Source organism: Schistosoma mansoni, assembly GCF_000237925.1.
Source record: "Schistosoma mansoni, WGS project CABG00000000 data, supercontig 0097, strain Puerto Rico, whole genome shotgun sequence".
Taxonomy (NCBI): Eukaryota; Metazoa; Platyhelminthes; class Trematoda; order Strigeidida; family Schistosomatidae; genus Schistosoma; species Schistosoma mansoni.
The window spans coordinates 245,802-256,818 of record NW_017386031.1 but is presented as its reverse complement, the minus strand read 5'-3'; the positions used below and the strand labels follow the sequence as shown (position 1 = coordinate 256,818).

The 11,017-nt window shown below is 36.9% G+C and overlaps 1 protein-coding gene across 1 annotated transcript, besides 1 other annotated feature; it reads right to left on the bottom strand.

The window, feature by feature from the left end:
• Positions 1–734: 734 nt before the first annotated feature.
• Positions 735–10,584, bottom strand: Smp_152630 (MEG-12; the record flags this gene model as incomplete). Its single annotated transcript, XM_018790448.1, has 7 exons — positions 735–805; positions 2,237–2,254; positions 4,157–4,177; positions 6,523–6,543; positions 8,106–8,123; positions 9,836–9,853; positions 10,571–10,584. Coding segments are annotated over 7 exons (129 nt in total), but the record flags the coding sequence as incomplete, so codon positions are not given.
• Positions 9,854–9,895: a sequence feature (Short protein (Smp_125410, CCD59911.1) was converted to a misc_feature.).
• Positions 10,585–11,017: the final 433 nt, after the last annotated feature.

The following is an 11,017-nucleotide window of genomic DNA, read 5'->3' as shown; positions in this document are numbered from 1 at the left end:
GATATCCGTGGGATAAGGCGAGGTGTGAATTTTTAGGGTCGACCTTTTCTAACCGCACCCCTCCTTGTGTGAAGGCGGCATCGTTATCATGCTGGTTGTCTGAAAGAAACACTTTACTGTCGTCACACCTCTGTAAAGTCGGCAGTACGACTTCGCCTTCGGACCTTGGGTTTGCTGCTCTTAGTCTTACCGCTCTTCAACCTACCTGTCTGTCATGGTAGGACCTTGAGGAACGATTGTTCCAGCCAGTATAGTTTGATTGGTTCATCACGATAAGCAAGCCCGACCACCATTCCAAGGCAGCAGCAATGATCAGGATTGAAGATCGTTAGCCAGAAATACTGATTTGATCATGATCATACTCTTAGAGTTAAAGATTTTCATTCAGCAACTGGATGAATTCGTCTCCATACTTGATCTACTTTGAATACATACTTCAAATCACTACTAGTCACATGATTATGACAGCACATATCATATTAACAATCGTTCAGTACATAAAGATTTATGATCCTATTTAATTTTAGATAACTTCAACTCATCATTCTAGTCTTGAACGAAACTCGTCACCGATGATTAGGACGACTAAACGTTGTAATCATCCTTAAACACAATCGCCAAGTTTTGTACAGAAAGAAATCCCGCTGTTTTTTCTTCAATCTCTTTATTTAAGATGATCCAAGAATAAGATAAAAAACTGGATTATGATAAATAAATAAATAAAGGAAAGCTGAAGAAGAACTCATGATAATAAGTCCATAATGATCAAATGATGTTCATTAGTTTCTAACCAAAAATCCAGTTCCTGAAAGAGAAATCGTATAATAATCATTGAAGCTTACAGGTAAATTCCACGTTTAGTCATTTAGTAGTATATAATTCAGTATAATTTCTATTATTAGAATCATTACATGTATGTCTTCTGGTAATTTCACCATGTCTGACTGTACTACAGTTTATACGTCCGTAGCATGACGGATCAATCATGAATTACAGTAATGTAAATCATAATCCCCACTTCATTTGGACCGGTTGATATGTGCAAGGGGAAAATTGCCATTCAGAGTAGAGTTTGTCTTCATTCATACACTTATCCATAAAATGAAGAGCTTGTAGTGACCTGCTTTTCTCGACGAGAAGGCGATTGGTATAATGGAAACAATTATTATTATAACCAATAGTACCAGTAATTGTTTTACTGTACTCGTTGTTGTTTAACTGTATCAAAATCACTTCTCGTTCCGCTATCCATCCTGTTCGTTCGAACGTTCTTAAGCTTTGCTCTTCTTGCCTATAATCTTTGGCTCGTCTTGGTATTCATTCGATAAGCCGAGATTACCAATAAATATACTTTATCTGAACCAGTTACAGCCTTCTGGTTTACTAGCTATCAAAGGAACCAAGTCGATTTCAGGCGCGTAATCTTACTGTAGTGGTGATCATGGACAATCGAGACTCGACACCGTCTACAAGCTTCTCTATTGTCATGTTTGTACGTAATATTGAGAATACAGTTTAATTATACTATCAAATTACATGTATAGTCCAATGTTGTTCATTGTATGAAAATACGAATAAGGAGTGGTACATCCTACCGTATGTTATACATATATATTATTCATTCGTATTGTACAGTATTGTGTTTCTGAAGTGTGGAATATAAATCACTAGGATTTCCCCAACCCCTCCCCTACCATTCTAATAATCATCATCATGTGTTCCCTAAGGACTGGCTTCAAGATGTATTTCCTGGAGTTCTAGTAAAAAGCCATGACCAGTGGAGTCTAATCTGCATCTGTTGTGAAGCAGTTACTCATTGAAGACAATGGTGAATGGTTGCACAATATCGTGGATTGATTAAAGTTACATATTAACATCATCTTATCCTGGTTCAGTTGTCTAGAGTTTAAGCGTTCTCAAACGAGATCGATGGTTACGCGCTCGAGTCACTTTGATGTGTATTCTTGGGCGCGCACTGCAGAAGAGTCCCATACCTGGTGGAAACATCCATCCAGATTTATTCAACTAACGAATCCAACTATGGAACATGTATTTAGCGTTCAGAATAACAGCACTAAAACACACAACATGATGTAAACAACTTATCTTACTCTATTTACTCTACACAAACTAAAGATCATGGTGTAAGCATACTTAAGTATATATAAATTCATGTTTACCCTTCTCAGATGTCAATAACCATTCATACAAATCATTCATTATACAAAGAACTTACACCATATTTGAAACGGAGCTGAATATTATTAATCATACAATATTGGTAAAGTTTTAATAGCAATGTATAATAATAACAATAATATGCATACTACTTATATTCACTCACTACTTATATCAATGAGATCATTACCTTTTCCATTAAAATGTAATTGCGTAGTAATTTGTAATATAAATGATATATTATGATCATATGCTCACTATTGACTGGCTTCAAGAGATATTTTTGCTGGAGTTCTAGTAAGAAGCAGTGACCAGTGGAGTTCAACCAGGTCTGTTGTGAGATATTAACTCATTGAAGACAATAGTGGACGGTTGCTCAATTTCGTGGATTGGTTGAAGTTGGATATTAACACCGTTGGATGTCGGCTCAGTGATCTAGAGGTTAAACGCTCGCGCGCGAGACTAATAGATCCTGAGTTCGAATCCCACGACGCGGGATCGTGGATGCTCAATGCTGAGGAGTCCTACAATAGGATAAATTACCGTTCAGTTCTTCCAGGTTTTCCATGGTGGTCTAGCTCCAATTGATTCATGATTTCCACTATAAAATTACTAAAATCTCCACAAAACCCCTTCTGATAATAAAAATCAGTTGAATGGTTAGTTAATGTTTCGTTAAATTTCCAAGTTCATTAGATTATCAGTAGGATTATAAAAACTACTAACTTAATTTTGTTTACTTCTTATTTAAGGCTCTTTGTAAAGAGCCCTAGTATGGAACTCAACAACTCTATACTGATGATTATCATGTAGTCAGTAGTGATTAGCTTTGAAAAGGAATTCTCAGAGTTCTAGTGAAAAGCCGTAATCAGTTCAGTTCTACCTACATAAAACAATGATAAATGATCATGCAACATGGTGAATTGGTTGAAGTTTGACATAAACACCGTGTTATATTGGCTCAGTGGTGTAGAGATGAAGAGTTCATGAGTGAGACTGAAAGTCCTGGATTAGGTTTCTGAGTATGAGATTGTGGATTCACATTGCTGAGGTGAAATGAACATCTAATGGTTCCAGTTTTTTAATGGTAGTCTAGCATTGATCGATTCACAATCTCAATGAAGGCTATTTCTTCCTTTTTTTTTCTCGAAATTTAACGATAGTATGTTGTGAACAACAATGATGTTATTAGTTTATTACCTCAATCAAGGTAGATAAACTAGGTATCGAAGCAACAATATATCACTTGGAATCTATGTGTCTTGAAGAGGGAATCAAATGTACAGGTTAGAAAATCATGGGTTCATAGCAGTCACTTAAGAGTGCTTAACCAGTGTATAAGGCGAACGATACAATATCTCAAAACATCAAATTTAACTAATATTTAGTATAAACATAATTCACAAGTGGATGATAAGTAAATGGATAGTACTAATGAAAAAATAGGGAGTAGTACTGACTTTCATACATAATTCCATCTTATGTATAATCCTATTGTGATATATGCTACTGATGTCATATAGATATAAGTAGTATGTATTATCAATCGAAAGTGAATTGCCTAGAGGTAGAAGTTTGAGAAGATCAAAGAGAAGAGAATGAGAACAGAGAATGACTAGGGTGGAAATGAAGGAACAACAACATTTGAGACAATTGATGGTTATTTTTCAAATTAGCTATTCACTGTATGGTTTTAAGATTATACTAAGATACAGTTGAGATCATGAGCAAGTTGAAGCTAGACCACCATGGAAAACCTGGAAGCACTGGACGGCCGTCTCGTCCTATTGTGGGACTCTTAAACAGTGCCCATCCTCAATTCCGCCCTGCAAGATTCGAACCCAGGGTTCGAACACCTTCTGATTTTAATAAGACATTCTGTAATTTACTTTGCCTGTGTTCTTGTTTAAAACAATGTCGCTCCGTTAAAAGTATGTGTTGATTAAGTGGACAAGGTACAGTGTTGCATTAAACTTACCAGAAAACCTTGAAAGTTTTACTGAAATGCCAAAAATAAACATCCAGATTGTATTTATTCGACATTTTCCATTATTTTATTTTTATTTAAACACATAAATATTGGTACAAGGAAGCACCAGATATATATGCGCCACACTAATCTCATTTGATTTGTGTGAGGGCTATGATACTGACCAGGTGCCCAAACTGAAGCAGGTGGTTTTCTTAGGGGGCCACACCCGGAGCATTTCACCTAGAGGTCTTATCCACAAGGCAGTGGAGCATTGTAAGGAGATACAGTCCCATGGTAGCAGGTGAACAACGATTGATTCATACCTCATTTGTTCCCTCAGGATACTGGAGCCAGCCCTTGTGCACCATTGGTTTGGAATGAGGGTTTTCCAACTCCCCTAGGTAGTCTTTCCGCGTCCACCAACCCGGTTAAAGCGCCGGACATTCGCTTTTCGTCGTCTCGATTTTGTAAACAACAGTAATGCCACGAGAAGGCAGTGAGTAGGACTTCCCTATCAGAGGCTACATACGCGTGACCATGTGCGAAAATTTGTAGAGGGAGAGCGGACTCTCCCCACTCTCGGCAGAGTCCGACATTCTTCCGACATTTTTCATAATAAATATAAATAATACTGTTAAGTTATATGAAACTGAAGTGTCCGTACAGATGAATTATATGAACTCTAAACATACAGCAATGAAAAGATTACTGTATAAATGAGAATGGTAAGATGATGATTTCTACAGCAACAGTTGATGCTTTATATCCAACTATCCAGATGTTAATGTGAACATTTATGTTTCAAATTTATCATAAATGACTAGTGATATTTGTTAATTGCTTGTTGACACATATTTAGTTGCTCTGTATCTCACTCGAGGTAGATCGTTTGCTGCTTGTTATGGAAATATAGATGTCGCTAATCGTTGCATATAATTATCGACTTGACTCGCGTTTGTGAATAACAGATTAGATCAGCGAGTACAAGTTCCCTCAAGATTATACAGGAACACCTTGCTGACGAATGCCAAGTAGCACGAAACCCAAGTCCATGGTTTCCTGTTGACAAGCTCCAACCACCATCTTGTTTCTTTTCTTTCTAAGTTTATGAACATGGTTTGTTATTCCCACTAGTTTTCACTTCAGTACGCTAAATCTGTCATTAATTCAGATTTTTTTTTGTATGTTTATGTGAGTAAATCATTTTCTAGTCAATTCTGTTCTAAAATGATTTAAAACTACACCTCATTGTATAGGCTAGTAGATAACTGAACTCAATAGGTAAGTGGATAAATTGATGGGAATTGAAGAGAATAGTACTAGGTTCGAGTCTCAGAGTGAACATCAACTCTGAGATGCAGGTACATCCTTCATCTCATTGCTAGCCACCATCTATCTTCTCTTATAGTCATGTTCTACTTCGTTATAGACATTAGCTATTCATCTCTAGAAAGGTGAATTAATTCAGATCTTCTTGACGAAGACTCGCCTGCATAAGTCATCATCTTATAAGAAAATTAGGTGAGACTATAATTTATGGACGACCTTTGAACGAATCTTAAGTGATCTTGAGGAAGATTAGCCAATCAGTAAACAGTCAGCATAGAGTAAAATATATTATACAAAACCAAAGAATTAAAGAAGATACACTTCTTTTACATGGTCCAAAAACTTGTCAAGGTTAAAAAGAAGTTCAAATGTTCTAAAATCATAATGCATAAGATAGAGGAACTCATCCATATGGCCCCATAATAGTCGATCTCTGAAACCATGATAAGGTCACAAAAACTCTCTCTCACATAGCTTCAATATTGTTTGTGTGTACTCCGGTTGTGTAAGTTTGTCATTTTTATTACACATATATCCCTACAACACTCATACCACTGAACAGCCGAAGCTTCAGTAACATCTGCGAATATTGCAGCCAATAATACTGGTGCCTTTATTATACAGTTCACAGCAATTATTATGATTTGCCTTAGTTTCAACCTGGATCGAGCGAAAAAGGTTTCTATTCTAGCAAACGTCTCCCTCCAACATCAAAGGACAACATCATGGTAGTCTACACAAGGTCTACAAGTCATTTGATTACCTCAATTACAAATAAAATAACTTTATGGTAGTCCCATTTATTGTAACCGCTTGACTGTTACGTCTTCTCTAAAATCCACTGTGAACCGATTGTACATGAGCATCAGGTACTGAAATTGGCGCTGTGACCTTGAAATCCCTAAAACACTTCTGATTGACTCGTCCATAAAATTATAGTCTCGTCTACTTGAATAATCTATTGATAATGGGGATGTTATATTTATTGTAAAATATAACCGATGAAGGTTAAGATGGTATGACAATCTATTTAGATAACTTACTAGAAATAAGAGAATAATGACCTATTGTATATGCAAAATAAAAGAGTAATAAAACTGAATGATTATTTCACTTTGAAATGAATATACTAAAATTTGTAATGTACAGAAGTTAATGATGGAGAACATTTGTAGCTCAGGTCGGCTTTCGCCAACTTACATCACCTATGGCGAAGGTGAGATATCCGTCTATCAATTAAGGACAATTATACTACGTAGCAGTTCGTTCTGTTCTACTTTACAGCTGCGAAATGTGGCCATTAAGAGTGGAAGATACTCGTAAGTTACTAGTATTTGACCACAGATGCCTTAGAAATATTACTCACATCTGCTGGGATAACCGGGTAAGTAATAGTAAGGTTAGACACAAGATATTAGGGAATGATGGTAAATCAGTTCATGAGGTCATGAATCTTCATCAACTGAGATGGTTGGGCCACGTGTTACGTATGCCTGAACACCGATTACCACGATGCGCATTGCTGACTAGTATTGGGGATGGTTGGAAGAGAGTCAGGGGCGGCCAAACCAAAACGTGGCATCAAAACAAACTTCAGACAGAAGTGGAATGACAGGACAAGCTGTAAACCACATGTGAAGAAATTCGAACACTTCACCTATACTCGAAGTTTGTGTTGATGATATCGTTCAGAAGGACGACGATGAAAGCTCCAGGACCAAACCATCCAGCTCAGAGACTAAAACTCCATCATTACATAATGAACATTAGAAATACACAATACATTTATCATTTATAAAATTAAACTTAATTCATTACCTTCAATAGTGTAATTCAACAAATCAATCATAAATGAAACATTATAAGTAACACATTAAAAAAACATCCCCCTAAAATATTTTTCTCATTGACAATCAAATTGTTTACATTTATTAAAAGCAAAAGTAGTTTTGTGGTGAATTTAGTATTCTCATAGTTGAAATCATGAGTCATTTGAAGTTAGACCAGCATGGAAAACGTGGAAGCACTGGACAGCCGTTTTGTCGTATTATGGAACTCCTCAGCGGCAGTGCGCATCCACGATCCCGCACTCACGAGATTCGAACCCAGGACCTACATTAACATCGTTGGATGCCGGCTCAGTGGTCTATCGGTTAAGTGTTCTGGCGCAAGACTGGTAGGTCTTGGGTTCGAATCTCGCGAGTGAGGGATCAGGGATGCGCACTACTGGGGGGTCCCATAATAGGACGAAACGGTCATCCAATGCTTCCACGTTTCCCATGGTGGTCTAGCTTCAATTGATTCATGGTCTCAACTTAATGTTACTCTAAAATCAAATGAAAAGATGATGTTTCACTTCTACACAACTCATATGAGATTAATATGGGAATATAAATATGTACATGCCTTGTTCATAATCTATGTAACTTAGTTTCACTTTCATTAAAAGGTTTATTATCCTGACTTTCGACTGATTAACACATTTTGACAGCAGAGTTGTAGAAAGTGTCATATAACTCGAATAGAAAATGTCAAAGTGACAATCTTTTAAAAAAACTGATAATCATCATCAGCATCAGCATCCAAATCATCATCAACCATTAGGAAGAAAATTTTGGAGACATACCAAATGCCATATGCTTTCCTGAATTTATAAAATGTATTGAGTGTTGATTTGTAAATAAGTAAAGAATTAATGCTTATTAAAGTCTTATTCAGTATATATATATCACTTGTATATATTAATTTACTTATTTAAACACATAAATATTGGTACAAACGGGCACCAGATATATATGCACCACACTAATCTCATTCGATTTGTGTCAGGGCTGTAATACTGCTCAGGTGCTCAAACTGAAGCAGGTGGTTTTCTTAGGGAGCTACACCCCGAGTCTTTGACCTAAAGATCTGATCCACAAGGCAGTGGAGCATCGTGAGGAGATCCAGTCCCATGGTAGCCGATGACCAACGATTGATTCATACGCTATTTGTTCTCTCAGCATACTGGAGCTCATGTTAAACATCGATTCGGAATGAGGGTTTTTCAACTCCCCTAGGTGGACTTTCCATGTCCACCAACCCGGTTAAAGCACCGGACAATCGCTTTTCATCCTCTCAATTTCGTAAACAACACGCCTGCCACGAGAAGCTAGTGAAATCATTGAGTTGTAATACTGATATAGAGAACCAATCACAAGTAGCTTAACGAAAATATCAAGCGATGACAATCACAAATAACCTAAAGCTGAAGTACATTTCATTGGGGTCCATGAGTCAACAAAACTATTGTGGAGCGAAGGTCATTATCAAAGAAAGAACGAGTTGCATTTTTCATTCCAAACCTAAAAGACATGAAAACGATTGTGTCACATCCTACTGCGTTTACCAATTTAAATGTGTGTGTGGTCACACATACATAGGGAGGAACAATCGTGATCTGAAAATTAGGGTGGGTGAACATTTACCAAAATGGTTGCAGAAACAAATAGAATCAAATGACCCAATAAGAGTAGAGGATAAACATCCATCATCCTTTATTGCCAAACACATTATCGAAACAGGCCATTATCTCGGCTTTCGTGGTGTTGTATAAAAGTGTAAAAGGGGGGTATATCAAGGTTTATTGAAGCCTTAGCCATACGAAAATTTACCACCCCCGTTTGTGCATTCAAAAACAGTTTGTTGTCACCTTAAACCTACCCTGGTAATAGTACCTTATTATCCAGAGTGATTGTTTTCACATTATTTTTATTATTATCATCCTTGTCTACTCTTACCCGCCATTTCCAGTCTAGTTGACCTTTTATTTTTATATATAAATGTTCTTAACAGGTATGTGTGTGATCAGATTGTTCGATATATATATATCAATATATATATATATATATATGGATAACGCGATGGCGTTTGAAGCGAAAGGTACTGGGTTCGAGTCCCAGAGTGAACATCAACAAACCTGAGATGCAGGTACATCCAGCTGACAAGTCCCAAGTAGGACGAAACGCGCGTCCTGGATTCCACTACTAGCCACCACCCATCTTTGCTTACAATGCTTGTGAATTAAGGCTATATCGAGGCAATACGCACAGTATGCATATATACCAATTAGATACTGACCAGTTGCAGCCCTAAAAACATCAATGGGAAGATTCAAACAAACAATACTAAATGCATAGATATATATGAGTATTTGTGAATTTCACTCAGTGGTCCAATACACTTTCTTGCTCACCATTATGTTTCTTCTTCAAGTATTCAATGAGAGGTGGGGAGCGTTATTGCGTAGCGCACCATAATTCATTATCAGATTACGGACACCATACATCACAACAAATACTATGATAACAAACTTACGGTTGTTGTAATTGTTGTCTAAACATACAAGATATAAGATAGTCGATTTAAAGGTAACATTCATAGTTTATATATGTTCTCGCGAGACGGAATCGTGGATGTGCACTGGTGAGGAGTCCCACAATAAGTCGAAACGGCCGTCCAGTGCTTCCAGGTTTTCCATGGTGGTCTAGCTTCAATCGATTCATGATTTCAACTATATATAAAAATAACTAATAATCTCCACAAACAACTCCCCTTATCATATGCTCACTAGTGACTGGCTCTATAAGGTATTTGCTAGAGTTCTAGTGAGAAGCAGTAACCAGTGGAGTTCAACCAGGTCTGTTGAGAGATATCAACTCACTGAAGACAATGGTGGGCGGTTGCTTGGTTTCGTGAATTGGTTGAAGTTAGAAAATAACACTATCGGATGCCAGTTCAATGGTCTATCGGTTAAGCGCTCGCGCGCGAGACTGATAGGTCCTGGGTTCGAATCTCGTGAGGTGGGATCGTGGATGCGCACTGTTACTGAGGAGTCCCACAGTAAGTCGAAACGGCTGTCAAACAGTGCTTCCAGGTTTTCCATGGTGGTCTAGCTTCAATTGACTCATGATTTCAACTATATATATATATATATATATATATATATATATATATATATATATATATATATATATATATATATGTTAAAAGAGTTTGTATATTTATGAAGAGATAAACAAGTAAAAAGAACAAAATTACTCATTAACTTACTCATAGTTTTCTCCTTCAATGAAAATTACAAAATAATTGTGTGTACTTTAAACAATATTCAAAACATTATAAGCAAAGATGGGTAGTGGTTAGCATTGGAATCTAGGATGCGCGTTTCGTCCTATTTAGGACTCGTCAGTTGGATGTATCTGTATCTAAGAGTTGATGTTCACTTTAGGACTCAAACCCAGTATCGTTCTCTACGAACGCTATCACATTATCCACTTAGCTATTGAGTCCTGATAGCCACCTGCTTAAGCAATAGGGTGAAGTTTAAATTCACTTGGTGCTGCTTACTTGTATCTTCCCATTGATTCCCATTGATAAGCCTCAAACATACGATAGTTGTAACTAATTATGTAAGATTCATCAATCATTTAAACTGACTTTTGTATTTGTATTCATATGCATGAATCAGTAACAGAAGAACTTCAGTTAAACAAATAT